At 37.5% G+C, this 21,859-nt stretch overlaps 2 protein-coding genes across 2 annotated transcripts; one reads left to right on the top strand and one right to left on the bottom strand.

Annotated features, from left to right (window-relative positions):
- The first annotated feature begins 1,349 nt into the window (after positions 1 to 1,349).
- On the top strand, positions 1,350 to 8,949 carry c9 (complement component 9). Its single transcript, XM_073841324.1, has 11 exons — positions 1,350 to 1,459; positions 1,614 to 1,722; positions 1,931 to 2,081; positions 2,191 to 2,341; positions 3,338 to 3,476; positions 5,681 to 6,088; positions 6,930 to 7,170; positions 7,337 to 7,471; positions 7,746 to 7,921; positions 8,016 to 8,244; positions 8,343 to 8,949. Exons 1-11 carry the CDS (start codon positions 1,383 to 1,385, stop codon positions 8,492 to 8,494), a joined length of 1,968 nt encoding a protein of 655 aa, XP_073697425.1. The 5' UTR covers positions 1,350 to 1,382; the 3' UTR covers positions 8,495 to 8,949.
- Positions 8,950 to 13,355: 4,406 nt separating this feature from the next.
- Positions 13,356 to 16,065, bottom strand: gas1b (growth arrest-specific 1b). The gene has a single exon (XM_073840890.1). The coding sequence runs from the start codon at positions 15,563 to 15,565 to the stop codon at positions 14,759 to 14,761; it is 807 nt and encodes a 268-aa protein (XP_073696991.1). The 5' UTR covers positions 15,566 to 16,065; the 3' UTR covers positions 13,356 to 14,758.
- Between the last annotated feature and the right edge of the window lie 5,794 nt (positions 16,066 to 21,859).

Below are 21,859 nucleotides of genomic sequence, written 5' to 3'. Positions count from 1 at the left end.
CAATTGCTCCCCGGGCGCCGCAGCATTGACTGCCCACTGCTCCGGGTGTGTGTTCACAGTGTGTATGTGTGCACTTGGATGGGTTAAATGCAGAGCACAAATTCTGAGTATGGGTCACCATACTTGGCCACACGTCACGTCCTTTCCTTTCCTTTCCCTTTAAAATAAGAGGGATTATACAAAATGCATGTTATTTTTTATTTAGTACTGACCTGGATGTTTCACATAAAAGACATTTACAGTACAGTCCACAAAATGAATCATTTTGCAGTCCACAAAATGCAACAAAAATAGTTGAATTTATAAAAATGACACTGTTTAAAAGTTTACATACACTTGATTCTTAATACTGTGTTGTTACCTGAATGATCCACAGCTATGTTTTTTTTTTTTTTTGGTTTGTTTGTTTGTTTAGTGATAGTTGTTCATGAGTCCCTTGTTTGTCTGGAACAGTTAAACTGCCCTCTGTTTTTCAGAAAAATCCTTCTTTTATGTGAAGTATCTTATTCAGGTCAGTACTAAATAAAAAAAATAACATACATTTTGTATGATCCCTCTTTTTTTGCTAAAATAATTAACATTTAGCAGATTCAGCAAGGTGTATGTAAAGTTTTGCCAGTAATACTTGTCAAAACACACATCTGTATATAAGATTGTGCATTAGGACTGACATTTTTAGACATCCCCCAAACAGGCATTATCAAAGCCTGTAATCAGTAAACACATTTGGACTTCTGATATGTCAATAGTATTTGTTTGAGATTTCAGCATGCCTGTAAAATCAATGCTCTCGTGTTCAGAAAATAAAGTTTAGTTTTACACTAAACTGAAGTAACGTGTAACTAAATTAAGGACTGTTATTTGTTCAAAAGATTTTTTTGTATTATTTAAACATAATTACCTTTTAAATAGAACAAACAGAATGTAATCCCAGGATTGAGTAGCATTTTTTTAATGGGTAGTATTTTATTTAGAAATGTATTTGCACATGTTCCTCATCTATAAATCTACTATATCAAACACTCTTACTGTAGTGTAGACATATGAATGACTTGTACTTATTACAGAGAATGCTACAAGTATTTTTAAGCAAGAAACAATTAAGCAGAAAATATAGATTCTGTGGTAAGAGGTAAAAGCAGGCAGCTTGAAATACATTAGTCAGATATAGTTGAACATTAGACGGTTACGGTAAATCTATGGCATCACATGACTTAGGACATCTGGGAAAGCACAGAGATGTACACAAACCTTTGGAGACACATTTCCAAACCTCTTGTCAACTCCAAAAAGCGCAATGTTAATTATTAACATTAAATCGATGCTTAAATACAAGAGTACAAGTTCCTACACACATTCAACAGACTGTCCAAAGCTTCACCATGAGGGCTTTAGCTGCTTTATGTGTAACAATTTGCATTCTCTATCAGGTGAATGGAAAAAGCATACCGGACCAAATGTATGTATGAGTGCATGCTGCACTGTTAGATTTGGAAAATGTGGGGGAAATAATACCTTTATGTTTATTTTTTGTGTTAAACCAATAGCATGAACTAGATAGAGTTGGAATTGTAAGTGATGATTGAGCTGATCATTATTTATCTTTTTCAAAGACAAGGGTCAAGACGAGAGGTGCGGGAAATTAATGATCCCGGATCAATCGACTGTAAAATGAGCGCCTGGTCTCAGTGGACGCCCTGCGACCCATGCACTAATATGACGGTACTGGAATTTCTGTTCTTCTTTTGTCACTCTCTCTATTTCAACATCTCTCTTGTCATCTGTATCACACTTGTGAATGTATAACATCTTTTAAACTGTCATGTTAAATCATTCTGACTTAATAATAATCCAACAAGTCACACAACTGAATTTGTCAAGATGAAGAAATGTAGAAGAAGAATCATTTATCTGTGTCTGTGTAACACAGCATCGCTCTAGGGGAATTGAGGTCTTTGGGCAGTTTAAAGGCTCTAGGTGCATATACCCAATTGGAGACCGGAAAACCTGTAAACCTTCTGCCAAATGCCAGATGGACCCTCCACCTTTGTGCAAGAGCTCTCAATGGAGGTGCGAATCAGGTTAGAATTTTATTTGTCTTTGCAAAGCCGGCCAGTGGAAATGTAGTTGTAGGTTGTATGGTGAATTTTCAAATAATATTCAGTATTAAGAATATTACTCTGCCCTTAGGAATATGTATAAACAAAAATCTGAGGTGTAACGGGGATTACGACTGTGGAGAGCCTGATACATCTGATGAAGATGAGTGTGAAGTCGTCAGGGCACCTTGCGGCAAGACAGCTGTATTTGAGTCCGATATAGCCAACCAAGCTGGATACGGGTCAGAGCCTTTTGTATCTCTCAATATTTGCTCATAATATATGTATTAATGTTAATTTATAGAACATACACTACCAGTCAAAAGTGTTTGGATAGTAAGATTTGAAAAGTGTTTTTTAAGAAGTCTCTTCTGCTCACCAAGCCTGCATTTATTTGATCCAAAGTAGAGCAAAAACAGTAAAATGTTGATTTTTTTTTCTATTTGAATATATTTAAAAATTTAATTTATTCCTGTAATTTAAGATCTGAATTTTAGCATTATTAGTCACATGATCCTTCCGAAATCATTCTAATATTCTGATTTGCTGATCATAAAACATGTATTACTATTATTAATATGTTGAAAACAGCCGAGTAGAATTCTTTCAGATTTCTTTGATGAATAGAAAGTTCAGAAGAACAGCATTAATCTAAAATAAAAATAATTTGTAACATTATGTTTTATGGTATAAAGTTGCAAAAGCTTTTTATTTCAGATAGATGCTGCATTAAAAAAATGGTCTCAACTGTTTTAAATATTGATGATAATAATAATAAAAAAGTTTCTTGAACAGCAAATTAGCATATTAGAATGATTTCTGAAAGATAATGTAACACTGAAGACTGGTGTGGGGACTGCTGAAATATATTACAATAGGAGAAAGCTATTTTTAAATATTTTAATATTTTAAAATGTTACTGTTCTACCGTATCAAATATATGCAGTCTTGGTGAGCACAAGAGACCAACCCCAAACATCTGAATAGTATTTAATGTAATTAACAGTATGAAGATGAATAAATGCTGTAAAAAATATTTCACATTAGGTTTTGCATTAACTAATGTTAACTTAGACTCTTGCAATATTTGTAGGCAATTATGTAACCAAAAAATGTAAACATTTATTATAAAATAGAATAAAAATAATAGACAACACAAATGTTGCAATTATCACCACATTCTGAATATACAACTTCTGCACATATTTTCTAAAGATGCTTAATTCCTGTCTCAACAGAATAAATATTTTGGGATCTGGACCTCGAATGAATCCCTTCAATAACAAATTCTATAATGGCCAATGTAGCCGGATCAGAGATCCAACCACGCTGGAATATAACAGACTGCCCTGGAATGTTGGAGTTCTCAACTATGAGGTGGGTCTCTGATTTTACTGTATGCTTGATGTCAACTGTTGTTTTACAAAGCTCTTGAGTATAAAATAAATAGTTTACCCAAATCTCCTTTGAAGATGTACAGTTGTGGCCAAAAGTTTTGAGAATGACACAAATATTAGTTTTCACAAAGTTTGCTGCTAAACTGCTTTTAGATCTTTGTTTCAGTTGTTTCTGTGATGTACTGAAATATAATTACAAGCACTTCATACGTTTCAAAGACTTTTATCGACAATTACATGACATTTATGCAAAGAGTCAGTATTTGCAGTGTTGGCCTTATTTTTCAGGACCTCTGCAATTCGACTGGGCATGCTCTCAATCAACTTCTGGGCCAAATCCTGACTGATAGCAAACCATTCTTTCATAATCACTTCTTGGAGTTTGTCAGAATTAGTGGGTTTTTGGTTGTCCACCCACCTCTTGAGGATTGACCACAAGTTCTCAATGGGATTAAGATCTGGGGAGTTTCCAGGCCATGGACCCAAAATTTCAATGTTTTGGTCCCCGAGCCACTTAGTTATCACTTTTGCCTTATGGCACGGTGCTCCATCGTGCTGGAAAATGCATTGTTCTTCACCAAACTGTTGTTGGATTGTTGGAAGAAGTTGCTGTTGGAGGGTGTTTTGGTACCATTCTTTATTCATGGCTGTGTTTTTGGGCAAAATTGTGAGTAAGCCCACTCCCTTGGATGAGAAGCAACCCCACACATGAATGGTCTCAGGATGCTCTACTGTTGGCATGACACAGGACTGATGGTAGCGCTCACCTTTTCTTCTCCGGACAAGCCTTTTTCCAGATGCCCCAAACAATCAGAAAGAGGCTTCATCGGAGAATATGACTTTGCCCCAGTCCTCAGCAGTCCATTCGCCATACTTTTTGCAGAAGATCAATCTGTCCCTGATGGTTTTTTTTTGGAGAGAAGTGGCTTCTTTGCTGCCCTTGTTGACACCAGGCCATCTTCCAAAAGTCTTGGCCTCATTGTGCGTGCAGATGCGCTCACACCTGCCTGCTGCCATTCCTGAGCAAGCTCTGCACTGGTGGCACTCCGATCCCGCAGCTGAATCCTCTTTAGGAGATGATCCTGGCGCTTGCTGGACTTTCTTGGATGCCCTGAAGCCTTCTTTACAAGAATTGAACCTCTTTCCTTGAAGTTCTTGATGATCCTATAAATTGTTGATTTAGGTGCAATCTTAGTAGCCACAATATCCTTGCCTGTGAATCCATTTTTATGCAACGCAATGATGGCTGCACGCGATTCTTTGCAGGTCACCATGGTTAACAATGGAAGAACAATGATTTCAAGCATCACCCTCCTTTTAACATGTCAAGTCTGCCATTCTAACCCAATCAGCCTGACATAATGATCTCCAGCCTTGTGCTCGTCAGCATTCTCACCTGAGTTAACAGGACGATTACTGAAATGATCTCAGCAGGTCCTTTAATGACAGCAATGAAATGCAGTGGAAAGTTTTTTTTCGGGATTAAGTTAATTTTCATGGCAAAGAAGGACTATGCAATTCATCTGATCACTCTTCATAACATTCTGGAGTATATGCAAATTGCTATTAGAAAAACTTAAGCAGCAACTTTTCCAATTTCCAATATTTATGTAATTCTCAAAACTTTTGGCCACGACTGTAGGTGAATAAATTGCTTCATTGGAACAGATTTGGAGAAATTTAGCCATCAAAATCAGAGACCAAACAGCTGATAAAAGGAACACAATAACCCTCTGAAGCAAAAAGCTTTGTTTTTTTAATAAACAAATCCATCAAAGACGTTTTTAAACTTCAAACTGTTGCTTTCAGCTAAAATAACCATAATATTGCTTCCTCCAGTAAAAGCTTTTCTTATCTGAATCAGGAGAGAAATATGCACAGATAAAGCACTGTTTACAATTGTTTAGACTCTCAGTCTGACGGTACCCATTCACTACAGAGAATAATTTGGTGAGTAAGTGAAGTAATGCTAAATTTCTCCAAGTCTGTTCTGATGGGGGGAAAAAAACTCTAGGAGGGCCTGAGGGTGAGTACATTTTCAGCAAATGTAAATGTTTGGGTTTACTTTAACTGTGAGCTAACCCAACTGTAAATATCCTAAATGACTGCAGGACAAACCAACAAGTGAATATTTAAATGCAGGAAAGAAAAAAATTAAGTCTTTACCCATTTCTTTATCTTCAGACGAAAGTGGAAGAGAAAAGCTCTAAGGAGATGTATGAGGACATTCACTCTTTAATAAAAGAGATAACTAGTGAATCCTCCACAAGTTTTGAAATGGGCTTAAACTTCAAGTTTACACCTACTGAGCTCATGAGTCCTGGTGGTAAAGACGCAAGCCCCGCCGATGGTGGTGAAGTGGCCAGTCCTGCTGAGGGCGGTGTAGCTGAAGGACCTGCTGAGGGCGGTGTAGCTGAAGGTCCTGCTGAGGGCGGTGCAGCTGAAGGACCTCCTGAGGGCGGTGTAGCTGAAGGTCCTGGTGCAGGCCAAAATGCTAATCCTGACTTAAGTATTGGTGGGTCAATAGGAGTTAACAACAAGATATCAACAACAAATATCATCAAACAGCTGTCAGAAATCACAACAACCAAGGTAAGTGAGATTTAGGTTTATTTGTTTATAGTTTGTTCTCTTCTGAAGAGCTATTTCTTACCTTTTTGCTCTTCATCCAATATGATTGACATCTTTATGCTCATGAGTCCCTGTATACATAGTTAAACTGCTCACTGTCCTTTACAAAAATACTTCAGGTCCCACAAATTCTTTGGTTTTTCAGCATTTTCGTGTTTTTGAACCCTTTCTGACAATTATTGTGATTTTGAGATCCATCTTTTCACACTGAGAACAACTGAGGGACTCATATGCTACTATTACAGAAGGTTCAAATGCTCACTGATGCTCGAGAGGGAAAAACGATGCATTAAGAGCCAGCGGTGTGATCTTTTGAACAGTATGATGTGTACGTTTTCCCTATTTTACCTAATTTTTTTTCTTTTAGTACTGCCCTTCAGAAGCTACAGAAGATACTTGCATGTTGCCCAGAAGACAAAATAACCTATATACGTATATATTTATTTTTTATATTTACTTAGTCTCTCAGTGTGAAAAGATGGATCTCAAAATCATACAGTCATTGTTGGAAAGAGTTCAAGTATACAAAATTGCAGAAAAACCAAAGAATTTGTGTGACCTGAAGGATTTCAGTGGACAGTTTAAGGTAATCAAAGGGATCATTCAGGTAACAACACAGCATTAAGAATATTCAGGTCAGTACGAAGAAATTACATGCATTTTGTATGATCCCTCTTATTTTGGTGAAATAATTTTCATTTTGCAGATTCTGCAAGGTGTTTGTAAAATTGTGACCTCACCTGTAAATAATAAAGACTACCTTCTTAGTCTGCTTCTACTACAAACACATGTTCTCTTTCAGAGGAAGACCTTCATGAGAGTGAAAGGCAGAGTGGAGCTGGCCACCTACAGGATGAGACAGCGAGGGCTGGAGGTTTCCTCAACCTTCCTGGATGATGTGGATGCCCTGCCACTCACATATGAGAAGGGACAGTATTTTGCTTTCTTGGAGGACTATGGAACACACTTTACCAAGAACGGAAAGTCTGGTGGAGAATATGAACTTGTTTACATAATGAATGAGGATGTCCTCAAATTAAAAAGTAAGTTAATCAAATCAAATTTTGCAAAATATGTAGACAAAGATATAGGCTACATGATTCAGTGACAAGGCATTAATGAGATGCACAGCACATTTTTTCAGCTTCAAATGTCTAACATAAAGATGTACTTGATTTTATTTAATGGTTCAACTTTATCTGATTGCAGAGGTCACAGAAGACACAGTCAAGAAATGTTTAGAGTTTGGATTTTCAGGCAAAATCCAATTTTCTGAAGCAGTATCAGTAGGAGGAGACTTTAAACCACATGACGGCTGTGATACTCTAACAGAAAAACCCACAGGTATATGTTTGTTTTATTAATAAGCTATTAAAAGGATAGTCACCCAAAATGAACACTTTTTCAATAAAATGAAAGTTAATGGGGTCCAGTGTTATTGTGGCCCCCACTGACTTTCATCGTATGAATAAAAACGATTACTATTTGCACTAAAGAAAGCTTTGGACTTGAGGGTGAGTAAATGAAAACAGAACTGTAAATTTTTATCAAACTATGTCTTTAAATTTGGACACCTGCCTCTTGATAAAACAATAAATTGCACAACCTTGTTCACCAGATGACAGGAACATGAAGGGGGTTATCGATAAAGTGCTGATCTCAGTGAGAGGGGGCAGTCCGGCTTCAGCAGTAGCCATGAAGTCTCAGCTCACTAAAGATGGCATTCTAGACTATAATCAGTATGTGGAATGGGCAAAGACAGTCTCCGCACTGCCAGCTCTCATTCACAGTGATGTGAGACTCACCTCGCCTTCACTTTACTTGCCAGTGCATGCGTGGTAACTGCTGTAATGGAACACAGTAGACTATGTTTTTATTGTGTTGACAGCCTGAACCCATCTACAATGCGATCCCCTTGGACTTTCCTGATGTTCAGCCAAGGAAGGAAAATCTCAAAAGAGCCCTGGATGACTATGTGGCCGAGTACAGCGTGTGTAAGTGCCAGCCGTGCCAGAACGGTGGTACTGTGATACAGATAGACGGGGAATGTAAATGCATGTGCCCACCAGGGACTGAAGGTGTGGCGTGTCAGATCATTGAGATGGAGCTGGTGAAAGGTGTGTGTTTTTGTGTGTACTGACCTGTAAAACTTTCGTAGAGTTAATTTCTGTTCATTTGAGTTAAGTGTTCCCTCTGTCTGTTCACTCATTTCTAGCCAAGTCTTTTGAACAGCTGGGAAACTGGGGCTGCTGGTCTTCCTGGTCGCTCTGCTCCGGGGGACGTCGCAGACGTACGCGCACATGCAATACTCGCGGTCTAACAAGCGGGAGCTGCAGAGGAGACAAAACCCGTGAAGACTACTGCTAATAGTAGTACAAATACACAAATAATCATGGAATATTAAACATGCTGTGTACAAAATAAGATATAAATTACAATTACACTCAGATATTTCTCTCATAAAGAGCGGTTTAGAGAAACACATGTTTGACAACACTGCCATCTTGTGGTCAATTGGTAATATTTGAATTACACAAACAGCAAGCTTTTTGCCTACTACGCCCTACCATACAGTCATGGCTCCTCAAATAAATTTTACAGCACTTTAAAATATACCATGGTATGATATATATTTACTAAATACCATTACCTAAAAACTGGTGGGAATTATCCTGTCTGTCAGTAAAGCCACAAGATTTACTCACATAAAGAAAAATCTACCAGAGGGTAAATGTCTGTAAATGAATCTTTTGCATCTGTAATCTCTTCGTTTGTGAATTGATTGTAACCTACTAACCAGACATTAAATGATATGACTAGAATCCATGTACACAATACGCATTTTTAATGAATTTCCATCTTTTTATGATTATTTACTGTGGTAAATAATAACCAAAATTTTAAACACTAGTATTTTCACCAGCTAAAAATGGTTTTAAGTTACTTTTTTGTCTTTGGCTGTAGTGTGTGAGTAGGAAATATCAGTTTACATTTCCAAACATTTATTTTGCCATTTATTGTAATAATCCAGTGAGATTGGATCTTATCATCATCCAGTCTGTCTGGAATGATATGAAGAAACAGAACAAACTGAGACAGACTAAATCCAGAAGAACTGGGGTAATGTCTCCAAGATGCTTTAAGAAATCTACAGTACTGTTAAAGGGGTCATCGGTTGCCCATTTTCCACAAGTTCCTATGATTCCTAATGGAAGGTCTATAATATACGTTGGTTAAAAATTCTCAATAGTAGTGTAAAAAACACCCTTATACCTTGTCAAAATCAACTCTGCAAAATATCAGCTTTTTTTTTTTACATGGGCCCCTTTAAATGCAAATGAGCTCTGCTCGCCCCGCCCCTCTCTGCTGTGATATTACAAGCTGTTATGTTTACTTTAGTCGCGTTTAGCCGCGTTTTTTGGCGAAACTTGCCAGCAAGAACATTTTTAAGAAAGGCCATTTGCAAAGATGCATACAAAACTCTAATACTCACTTCTGCTGTGGGTGAAGCTGCATCACAAATGATTCACACGAACATAGATGCATATGTTGATCGGTATTGGCGCTTTCCTTTTAAAAACGAAAGACTGCTATTTTCATTATTACATCCAACAACAGAACACCTCAATCGCTCAATCAGAGTCTTCCCCTGCTGACTGTTTCAGCTCGGTGAGGGCGGTTCCAAATTAAGACGCTCATGTCAATCAACTGTGTTTCGTCACACCGACAAGAAGCTGAGAATGAGCTGATTTTAAAAAGGGGATATTACTTTTAAAGATTAAATAAATTGTTATCATTGTAGGGTGGTTGTGTAAACAAACTCCCAACACACATTAATGTTCAAACAACATGTAAAAGTTAGTTTTGCATCCGATGACCCCTTTAAAGGTTTTAGGCACTTGTGTAAAAATGCTGTAAAAGGAGGATGCTGTCAGAAACAATGTCATAAATAGATTTTCTTCATCAATTAACTTTTATTAACTAAATTTAATGAACATTTGGTGTGACCATACTAATGCGTTTAAAGCAGCCTTTGCCCTAGGTGCACTTGCGCATAGTTTTCACGTAGCTTTTCAGGTAAGTTTCTTAAAGCATCTTGGAGACGTTCCCACAGTTATTCTGGATTTAGTCTGTCACAGTTTGCTCTGTTTCTTCATGTCATTCCAGACAGACTGGATGATGATGATGAGATCAGATCTCTGTGTGGAGCACTGGCTGTTGTTAGGCTCCTTGTGCAAACAAAAATCTCACTGGATTATTACAATCAATAGTAAAATGGATGTTTGGTAATGTAAACTGATATTTCCTACTGACACACTACAGCAAAAGATAGAAATAACTAACTTAAAACCATTTTTAGCCGGTGAAAATACTAGTGTTTTAATAATTTCAGACACTATTCTACATAATATAACAGAATGTTCCTGTCTTTTTTAATGAGAACTAGTGTTTGGGGGCACACAAAGAAGAAATGAATGTATGAGGAATAGATGTGATGTTGAAGTAGATGGCTCACTTTTCACTCTTCTTGGGCCTCAAGAGGTCAGGTTAATAGAGTAGCACTCTTAGCTCCCTATTGAGCCTCTGAGAAGCTCCTTTCAGCTTCAATACCCTTCAAGAGTCAACTTATGGTGGCAATGGCTTTGGACTGACACCCTATTTGAAAACAACACTCCAAACCCAGAAAACAAAAATCAAAATGCAAAAAAAAATGCATGTTTCTATATTACAAAAAAAATGTTATTAGAGGTGACTGTCAAAGTAATGTCGGGCAGAAATGTGTGAGAGTGTGTGTATATATATATATGTTAGGGTGTAATAAAAGGGTAAAGGAGATATAAAAATATCTCAAAGCAATGAACTAAAAGGTGCACCTCCTGCTCCGCTCCCAAAGAAAAAAAAATAAAATGTCCCAGTGCAGTCCGATTCTAACTTCCCTGAGGTCACGGCTACCATTGAGGTTTCTAAGAGCCGTCACGCCACATTACCTTTCCCATCTGTCTCGGAACCGTGAAAATTAAGTTATGCCCCATGTCAGCACAGTTTTGTCTCTCTTCTCGCACCCCTTTCACTGCTCCCCTCTTTTTCTTCATCCCCTTGATGGAAGAAAAAAATGGACATAGAAGAGCAATCAAGTCATATGCACCCATGCAGTCCAGCTCACTATTGCAGACTAAAGTATGCTTATGGTGTGGAGGGGTCCTCTGTTTGTCCATGTAGGGTCATTCAGAAAAGGCCCTTCAGTGCCTGCCCTTCCCCCAAATTCCTTCTTTAAGAACCCCTTAAAAACCAACCCCCTCTTCCCATCCACTGGCCTGGCAACCAAACCTCTTCTTTTTCCCACATTTCCCTCGTGTTTGGTTTATGCCCTAGTCGACAGCTGATGGAAAACGTTGGCACAAAGAGAGACTGCTCCTTGTCTCATTGCATACGTAACACCATGATGTAGATTAACTGTGTTGGGTTGAGAGGAGGATTGTGAATTTTTATCACATCCTGAATCTTACATCAAAGCCAACTCTATCTATACACCAGGCTGGCACAAGTTAAGACAAGAATTAAGAATTTGAAAGTAATAGGAATCTTAAACACAGCATTTCTACTCTGCTGCCTTTCTCTTCCCTTACACTCAAATCTGTGGACATAACTGGATTAACAACAGTGTTGTCAGTTTTAAAGAGGTCTGTTCTCAACAAAAACTGGATGTGACAGGTTCAACACAGCATGCCTGATCTGAGAAAAGGCTCCCTTTTTACAAAGTCCCAATGAGGCCCTTCACCTGACGAGGATGAATAGTCAGTTCACCTCATCTTGTTACTTCAAATTGACAGAAAACTACAAGCAGAAAGGTTCAGTGAGGAGTCAGTATGCATTCTTTGTAAATACTTTAAGCATGAAGCCTGTTGAAAAGAATGGCTAAATCTAAAATAATAATATTTCACCTCTCTAAAATACTAGTACATAGTAAAATGCATTGCTTGCATGTATAAATTCAAATAAGGTGTAAAAAAAATTTGAAGAATCTAGTTTTTGAAAAAGTAACCTCCTCTATTTGGCCCAGATTAACATAATTTACATTGTACTATCTCCTCCTTCTGCTCTCTCAAGAACGTTCACTCTGCTCTTTCTAAAAGTGTCAGCTAGAAGACAGAATGAAGTGCCGGGTCATTGTGCGCTGCCTCTATTGTGTGTTTAGTATTAGCATGACAGAAGTGCCACTCGACTTCTCCTTCATTCATTAAGCCCTGTCCCATGTCTGCCTCGAAATGAACTAAGCACCACGGCTGCCATCTTGGATCTCTAGAACTCTTGTAACAGCATAAAAATGTTCTCTATTTTCTCAGTGATCCATTTCTGTGAGAGACTGGCCTTTTTTAAAGGTGTTTGGGGGAAGGGCAAATTCTAATATGTTTTATGGGATAATACCTTATTGGTTTCTTTTGTATTTGGAATGCTAACTAGGTATCAAGCTGGTATTGTTATATTAAACTTAACGGAACAAAGAGGCATATGGAATCCAAGAGGAGATTTGTACTACCCAAGTGCTACTCACACTGAGAAGCAAACTCTTTTTAAGCAGTGACAAGCCCACTTACGCACACAGTAGCAGGCTGAGTGCGTTTGTGATGGCTACTTGAGGCTTCATTCACGCGAACACCGCTTTTTTCCTTGTCAGCCTGAGTGAAGACTTTAAATAAACACTCAGGCTTTGAACAAATAAGCCAGTCAAGGCCTTGCTTGGCTCATGCTCAACTCTGATCCTGTGTAAAGACAACCTCATTTGTTTCCTTAGATGTTGAAAGTCTCTGGGAACTTAGACTAACTCCCTCTGTAAACATTTATGTTTACAAGGTCAAGTGCAGGCACAGACAGAGCCAAAATGTTTGACTAACACATGCTCGTGATAATGACTTTGTTAACATTTATAAAGGTATTTCAGGTGGAAATTAAAGACATAAGAACATTATTGTCTAAATTACTTTATAATGATATTTAATGCTCATTTTATAGCATATATTCTAAATGGTATGTTAAAATGTAACGAATCTGCTCTCAGGTGTACAATAGAAAGCAAAAACTTACTTTCATTTACCTGACATCAGATCTGTATGATGAACATAAAAACTGTCAGTAGATCATTAAAATGAAGCTGCAGGCAATGTTATAAAGCAGTTGTATTGGTTTGTATAGTGAAATAACCAGACGCACAAGTCAGACAATCTTTGGAATAGTTTGAAATCAATCTTTATGAACATTATAAACAGATTACATGGTAATTCAACATTATTCACACAATTATATGATACAGAAACATTATACACATTTACAATATCATTTTGTTTACACTAACCAATCTTTCATACAAAAATAAACTTACAGTATTTATTCATCGTTCTGAATAGTTTCCACAATAGCTCATAATAACTTAATATATAGTGGAGCAAATATTTCCAACATATTTCATCTCCACATCAAAGACAAATTAGGCTACTCCTTTTCATGGTGTGCAGATTTTGGCAGCTCAACTTGGTTTTGAAAAACAGCCTTTCACTATGGGATTCTGGTTTTCTTCTTCTCACATTTTCTTCTATATTATTTTTCAGTAGGCTGTTTCTCTTGTGTACCTGTACATTGTAAGCGCCTAAGCAAGTGTAAAGTAAACAGGGCTTTCTAGCCAACTCCAAAACCAACACAACAACATAAAGTTTGACACAAACCTTTCAGTGAATGGTTCTTAAGAGAAGAAAATTTTAAAAATCCACTATGAAGAACCTTTTCTGCATTTGAAAGGTTCCATGGAGGTTCAAGGTTCTTCATAGAACCATTGATGCCAATAAAGAACCTTTATTTTTAAGATTATAGTCTTTCAGGGAGGACTTTTTTTGTCAGTAATTTAGGCTATATGAGATTCGTCCGTTGTACACGTCTAGTTATACAAAACACAAAAGGTCTTGTCATATTTTTGTGTGTACATCTAAAATGAAGTTATAAGTAATAGGCTAGTTGAATTTCCAGAAAGTAATTAAACAGGTAACCCAAAGTAACCTATCTTCACAAGGGTCTTAATAACTTATTTTACTTTTACGCTTTCTGAAACGTCGAAGACATAGCCTATATACACACTTTCGTATATATAGCCTAACCCCCTCCACACACACACACACACACACACACACACACACACACACATGTTGGGTTTACATGTTTTATGGGGACATTCCATAGACGTAATGGTTTTTATACTGTACAAACCGTACTTTCTATGGCCCTACACCTAAACCTAGCCCTCACAGGAGATTGTGCACACTTTTACTTCCTCAAAAAAACTCATTGTGCATGATTTATAAGCCTGTTTCCTCATGGGGACCTGAGAAATGTCCCCACAAGGTCAAAATCTACTGGTATTCCTATCCTTGTGGGGACATTTGGTCCCCACAACGTGATGAATACCAGGTACACACACACACACACACACACACACACACACACACACACACACATCTTTTGTTTTTACTTCCATGTCGGTCGGGGTTGGTGGTGTTGAGGCTTAATTCGTGAAAGTCCGAATTTCCCCCATTATTTCCACCCAGGCAAAATTTGCAGTTAACCCCTGAATTTTGAAAACATGCCCTATCTTATGATGACAAGAGAAACAAATGTCAAAATGGTGGACATCACAATCGAACTCTTTTGTGCTCTTAAATCCCAGGCATCACTCTCCTCGTCCTCATAATCCGTCTCGTAGTCGCCCTCCGAGTCGTCCTCGGTATCTGAAAACCCACTCCCGCCGTATCGGTCGTTAAAGCAGAAGTTTTTCATGCTGCCTTTGACATACTCGCATATGGTCCTTTCCGTGCCGTCGCACACGCAAGTGTCCAACTGTTGGGCTTTGGGAATGGAGCGCATGTTCATGATGACCCGCCGGCAGTCGTCCGAGCAGCGCTCTCCTCCGAACAGTTTCCTGCAGTGAAACAGATAGTCCCGCATGGCGGTGCTGCACTCGGTATCCTTTTCACACTGCTTACGAGCTTCGGTGCAGCCCATGTGGCTCGTTCTGGGCATACAGGGCTCAATAGCTCGCTTGGTCATCTTGCATAGAGAATCCGAGGCGCACTCGCAGTCTTCCAGCGCCGGGCCGTTCACAGTCAGATTGAGCTGAATAATGGAAGAAATGCAGTGGCTGGGACATTTCTTCCTGTTGCCGTTTATCACCGGACCGCACGCGTGGAGATACTGAGTATACGCGTAGTGACACTCCGGTTCTCCTTGGCACTTCATGATGGCTTGCCAGCATATCAAACGCTGGTTGTGTGCCGGTGATGCGGTGGATAAACGACTAAAACATATCAACGCAACGCCGATTGACAAAATCAATATTTGCAGTCGTAGAATGACTGCAAAGTTGCCAAAGTTTGCCATTCCTTGATGTGCCAACATGCAGCAGCTTAAAAGTTAACTTATTGGGTCAAGGGATTCCATTTGTTGGTCCATAATCCATAATGTTTCTCCACCAGAGATTGAGACAAACAACTCCCCTTGTTCCATGCCCACCGTCTAGCCGCGTTCTTCTGTCGACCACTTCTGATAGTTAAGTGCGCTCATATTTGTTCCTTCAATGTCCGCAGAAACGTGTATCGAAACTCCTCCATGGACAAAACACCAAATGGCTGCAAACGAATCACTTTTGCTCACTGCCGCGAACGCAAAACGTGCGGCAACATCTTGACGCGCGTCGAGTCTTTATTCTCGCTGCTCTTTGTTGCAGTAATCCAGCAATAAATCATCAGTATACAAATTACATCAAAAAATCCCAAAAGCGATCTCACACTGCATCTTGTTCAAATAACAAAGCTGGAAAAAGTTCAACTCACTCTGAGCTCTCTGAGATGTCTTGGTGTATCTGTTCAGTTACCCGGACCCCAGAAGTATGCATGCAGCACGCTATTGGTCTGATCAGTTGTTGTGATTTCTGACGTCACTTGGAGGGTGGAGGTCAGAACTTGATGAAGGTCGAGAATGTGAAGAGGGTGTGGGCCGTAATTTGACTTGATAAAGCATCAGACCCCGCCTACAGTGACACAGTGCAAGAATATTTTGGCTATCAAAAGTGCATTGCATGTCCTGCCCAGTCCTCAGTAGCTACCCAAACAGCGCTTAGCTATTTTCAGTTCTAAGTAATTATGTGTAATTATTTTAATTTATTTAGCCTGACAGACTTTAACCTGAAGAGAAGTGTTTTAATAAGTATTCATAAAAAAATGTATCTGCACTCCAGAGAAATATCATGAAGGGACAACTTTTATAGGGAAATTTATGTGACCGTGGACCACAAAACTGGTCATAAGGATCATTTTTTAAGCTTTGCATTGATGTATGGTTTATTAGAATATGATATTTGACTGAGATACAACTATTTAAAAATCTGGAATCTGATGGTGCAAAAAAAAAATAAAAATCAAAATAATTGAGAAAAATTGCCTTTAAAGTTGTCCAAACTATGTTAGCAATGATTACATTTTCTAAATTAACTTTTGATAGATTTACAGTAAGAAATTCACTAAATATCTTCATGGAACATGATCTTTATCTAATATCCTAAAGATTTTAGGCATAAAAGAAAAATAGATCATTTTGTCCCAGTATATTGTTGGCTATTGCTACAAATATACCCGTGTGACTTATGGCAGGTTTTGTGGTCCAGGGTCACATTTGAGTGTTATCACAAAGAGGAAAGAAAATCCAATTTTTAATGGAAAATTATTAGATCAAATTTGTTTTAATAAAATAAACAAAACACAAAAGCTCAAAAGAAAGATTTCTAACTGAAATAACTTTGACTTGGCAGAGACTTTTGTGTGTATGTGTGTGGGCGTTCTTATATTTAATATGTTTTCATTTTACATTGGTTTTATGTCTCTCCATGTTTGCACAATCCATAATGAATTTAACAGGCATTTCGGCTTTATTTGGAGAATTGGATTCGTCTATTTAAACAAAAGGACTTCAAAGATATGTTTTCAGTCATCACTTGTCCATTTTGTTATATGATCTAATGATTTCAGAGTTGATATTCTAGCTTTATATGTAGTCACTCATTCAAGAAGTCCAAAATCTATACAACAGTTATTAAAGAGCTGTCAGGGCATGTGGACTCACGCTTCTCTATTAGAAACATCTGTAGAAAGTTCACAAAGGTGTTTTCTGTGCTGACATATGTTGGGCATTGCATTTGGTTAGCAGGTGATTGCATGAACAATCCTTTGATCCTCTCTGGTTCGTTTAATTGCCTATGGAGCAAAATAACAGCTGTTCCAACACAAACAGCTTTTCTTTTTCCTTCTGTTCTCACCCCAAAACTTTCCCGTTCCCTCATTATGTACTCCACAGTGTTATACAAAAAGTTCTTGTTCATGTTCAACATCCAGATAGAAGCAGGTTTGCATTTTGAGAGGTTTAATGAGAACTTTATAATTATATAAGTACATATATTTGATACGTACACCTTGCAGAATCTGCTAAATGTTAATCATTTTACCAAAATAAGAGGGATCATACAAAATGCATGTTATTTTTTATTTAGTACTGACCTGATTAAGATATTTGACATAAAATATGTTTACGTATATTCCACAAGAGAAAATAATAGTTGAATTTATAAAAATGACCCTGTTCAGTTCACATACACTTGATTCTTAATACTGTGTTGTTACCTGAATGATCCACAGCTGTTTTTTGTTTTGTTTTGTTTTGTTTTGTTTTGTTTTGTTTTGTTTTGTTTTGTGATAGTTGTTCACGAGAACCTTGTTTGTTCTGAACAGTTAAACTGCCTGCTGTTCTTCAGAAAACTCCTTCAGGTCCCATAGAGTTTTTGGTTTTTCAGCATTTTTGTGTATTTGAACCCTTCAATGACTTAATGATTTTGAGATTCATCTTTTCACACTGAGGACAACTGAGGGACTCATATGCAACTATTACAGAAGGTTCAAATGTCACTGATGCTCCAGAAAGAAAAAATATGCACACTGTAAAAAGTTTTCACCAGATTCAACTTAAAAATTTAAAAAGTTCAGCAGGTGCCTTAAGTTTTTAAATTAAATCATCTTAAAACTACAAGTTATTTTAACTTATTACAATAAAAATGAGTTGATATAACGTGTGAGTTTAAATTACTTAAGTTGATTTAACTTAAAATCTTAAGGCAGCTTCTAAACGTAAGTTTTTAAGTTGAAACTGGGGAAAACTTTTTTACAGTGCATTAAGATCCACACTGTAAAAGGTTTTTACCAGTTTCAACTTAAAAACGTAAGTTCAGCAGCTGCCTTAAAATTTTAAGTTCAATCAACTTAAAACTACTATTCATTTCAACTCACGACAATAAAATTAGTTAAAATGACTTGTACTTTTAAGTTGATTTAACTTATGAGTTGAAATTACTTGTACTTTAAAGTTGATTTAACTTATGAGTTGAAATTACTTGTACTTTAAAGTTGATTTACCTTAAAATTTTAATGCAGCTGCTAAACTTAAGTTTTTAAGTTGAAACTGGTGAAAACTTTTTACAGTGCAGGGGTGTAAACTTTTGAACTTTTTCTTATTTTGCCTAAATATCATATTTTTTCATTTAGTACTGGCCTTCACAAGCTACAGAAGATACTTACATGTTCCCCAGAAGAAAAAATAAGTTAAATTTACCCTGATCTTCAAAGGATTTTTCTGAAGAACAGCGAGCAGTTCAAGACAAACAAGGAACTCATGAATAACTATTACAAAAATAAAAAACACATCTGTGGAATATTTAGGTAACAACGCAGTATTAAGAAGCAAGTGTATGTAAACTTTTGAACGGGGCAATTTTTATAAATTCAACTAATATTTTCTCTTGAGGACTATATGTAAACATCTGTTTCGTGAAATATCTTATTCAGGTCAGTACTAAATAAAAAAATAACATGCATTTTGTATGATCCCTCTTATTTTAGTAAAATATATAATGCAAGGTGTATGTAAACTTTTGACTTCAAATATATATCTTTAACATTGACATTCTAGCTCATGTACACATTTATAAAATAATCCTGTGCTTTCAGTGTCTGATTGTGATCATCACCTGGCCCAGATTTGCAGAAAGAGAAGGGCCAGTTTTGGGAGAACAGAGCGGACTGTGTTATCCATGCTACATTGACCCTATCACACTGCAGCGCTCAAACCACAAAGCTCGGGCAGCTGGCCAAAAATGCCCCCTACCCCACCCCCACCTTTCAACATTTTCTCCTTTTCCCAATTAGAGAGATTAGATGGCCCATTTGGGAGGAAAGGAGCAAACAGTCTCATGCAAATTCTCTAACATTCCACAGTAAAACTGTAATACAGCACATCCATTTCCAACATAGCTTTCTCACAAGCATGTTTTTGTTAAAGTGAAGAAATGAAGTTGTGAACTGATCGGAAATGAGAAAAGTGCTGCAGTTTTGCTATCCGGCGTTATTTAATTTAGGAGAACATGAAAGCTTAAAGTAATAGATAAATCACACGTTCTAAGATTGCAAGCTATTACACAACAAGCAATGAAACTGCTTGCCTGACACTGAGAAAACAGAATATGAGCCCTGTACATTTTCCCTCACACACAGAGGACTCCGAGCAACTCCAGAGCTCAAAGCTTCACTCCTCACAAAGGATGAAATTGTTCAATCTGCTGAGACTATTACTGCAAGATGTTGGCATTTCCTTTTCTTATAGAGGGAACTGCTGTGAAATGTATTCAGAATCTCTCTGAGGAGTCGGTTGTCCCCTTTTGCCAAGCTGTCAGACCTGTTTATCATTATTCGCTGAAAAGTTGCCCAGGCTTTGCGATCAGGGGAAAAACTAAAAGAGAACTTTCAGTGGAAAGACCTGGATGAGAGATCTGTCTAATTATTTGTGTAATTTAAGTTCTAGAGAACTTCTAGCTCTTTTTTTGGACATGTATGCTGCTGAAATCCAGCCCGAATCATGTCAGGGTTGGACACAGGCCAGGACTGAAGCGGGCCAAATTTTCTCTCGCTCAGATGAAGTCTGAGGCATGAACAGACAGCTCTGTCCTTCATAACTTTAACTAGTTCCATACTTAATACTATAGGTATAAACTACAAAGTTCTCATTAGTTTAACGATTGTCGTATTTCTTGTAGTGCAGTGAAATGCTTGTTTTAAAGACATTACAATGCATGAAGGCATTTACTTTATATAACACATTTCCTATTCCTATTGAAAGCATTTTGTACTGTTGCCCACAGTGACAATAAGTCATAACAACTCTAGAATAGGAATGCTGAGGTTTTTTTTTTGGAAAAGAGGACACATGGCTTTCTCAGCGCTCAAGAAGTCTCAGTCTTCACGTCTCCACCACTGTCACAAATGATTACACACACTCAAGCCTCAATGCCAAAAACATATTCATCAGGACCTCCCTCGTCAAGAAGCTCTCAAAGGCACAGCGATTGCACACTATGATATTAGTTTGTTGCCAAAACGGCCTGGCTCCACCAAGCTGATTTAATGGAAACAGCTGTTAACTGTCTCTCCATTACTTTCACTGGTCTGTGTTTGCTTAACCATCTGCTTTTTTCATATCTTAAGCAAATGTTTCTGAATGAGCTGTTGCAGCCATTTCCCTGGTCTTTTATTAGGAAGACCCTTTCTTTATACAAATACCATCTGTTGAACTGAGCAAATACTTCAGATGGAATTTCCCTCCATGACTGTAATGTGTCACTAATGTCTAGTATGTCACACATCCATCTTTTCTATCATAATAAAACTTTTGTGTGTGTAAAAAGCTATATTGTATAGTCAGCCATCTTAGATAAAAGCTTTACATGGATTGTTGGCCCTTTGCTGTCCTCACTTAGACAACCTGTAAAGTGCACTTGACCCTAAAGTAATGGTCTGGTAATATTTAAACAGTATGGTCGTAGTTGCAAAGCATCTGTGAAATGCATAGAACAGAACTGAGGGTCGATGTCACAGTGGTAAAGCTGATTCTTGATCAGAATTTCAAAACATTAATAATGTGGCAAATTTTTAATCACATGAAAACTTCTTTTAAACAATCTTCTTTTAAAGAAGAAGTTCACTTCCAGAACAATAACTGACATAATTTACTCACCCCCTTGTCATCCAAGATGTTCATGTCTTTCTTTCTTCAGTTGTAAAGATTTTTTTTTTAGGAAAACAATTCAGGAATTTCCTTCAAATAGTGGACTTCTATGGTGCCTGCCAGTTTGAACTTCCAAAATGCATTTTAAATTCAGCTTCAAAGGGCTCTAAATGATCCCAGCCAAGGAAGAAGGCTCTTATCTAGCGAAACGATCGGTTATTTTCTAATAAAAAATTATATTTATATACTTTTAACCTCAAATGCTTGTCTTGTCTAGCTCTGCGTATTCCAGTTAAAGACAGTTAGGGTATATCGAAAAACTCCCATCTAATTTTCTCCTTCAACTTCAAAATCATACTACATTGCTGTTTTACCTTTTTTTTAAAGGCCGTTTGATCTCCTTTGCATGTTCATGCAGCGATGTAGGACGATGTTGAAGTTGGAGGAGAAAAATGAGATTGAGAGAATGAGAGTTTTTCAACCTACGCTAACTGTCTTAAACCGGAATACACAGAATTCACGCAGAGCTAGACAAGATGAGCATTTGAGGTTAAAAAATTATATAAATTGACAATTTTTTAAAGAAAATAACCA

The sequence above is a fragment of the Garra rufa genome, chromosome 5 (assembly GCF_049309525.1).
Source record: "Garra rufa chromosome 5, GarRuf1.0, whole genome shotgun sequence".
In the NCBI taxonomy this organism is placed as follows: Eukaryota; Metazoa; Chordata; class Actinopteri; order Cypriniformes; family Cyprinidae; genus Garra; species Garra rufa.
This window is presented reverse-complemented; position numbering and strand designations above follow the sequence as displayed.

Excerpts from the sequence above, each read along its gene's own strand:
- c9 (XM_073841324.1), top strand. The coding sequence starts at position 1,383 with ATGAGGGCTTTAGCTGCTTTATGTGTAACAATTTGCATTCTCTATCAG. Across the intron at positions 1,723-1,930 it reads ACCCATGCACTAATATGACG|CATCGCTCTAGGGGAATTGA; the intron begins GTACTGGAATTT and ends TGTGTAACACAG. Across the intron at positions 8,245-8,342 it reads TGAGATGGAGCTGGTGAAAG|CCAAGTCTTTTGAACAGCTG; the intron begins GTGTGTGTTTTT and ends ACTCATTTCTAG.
- gas1b (XM_073840890.1), bottom strand. The coding sequence starts at position 15,565 with ATGTTGGCACATCAAGGAATGGCAAACTTTGGCAACTTTGCAGTCATT.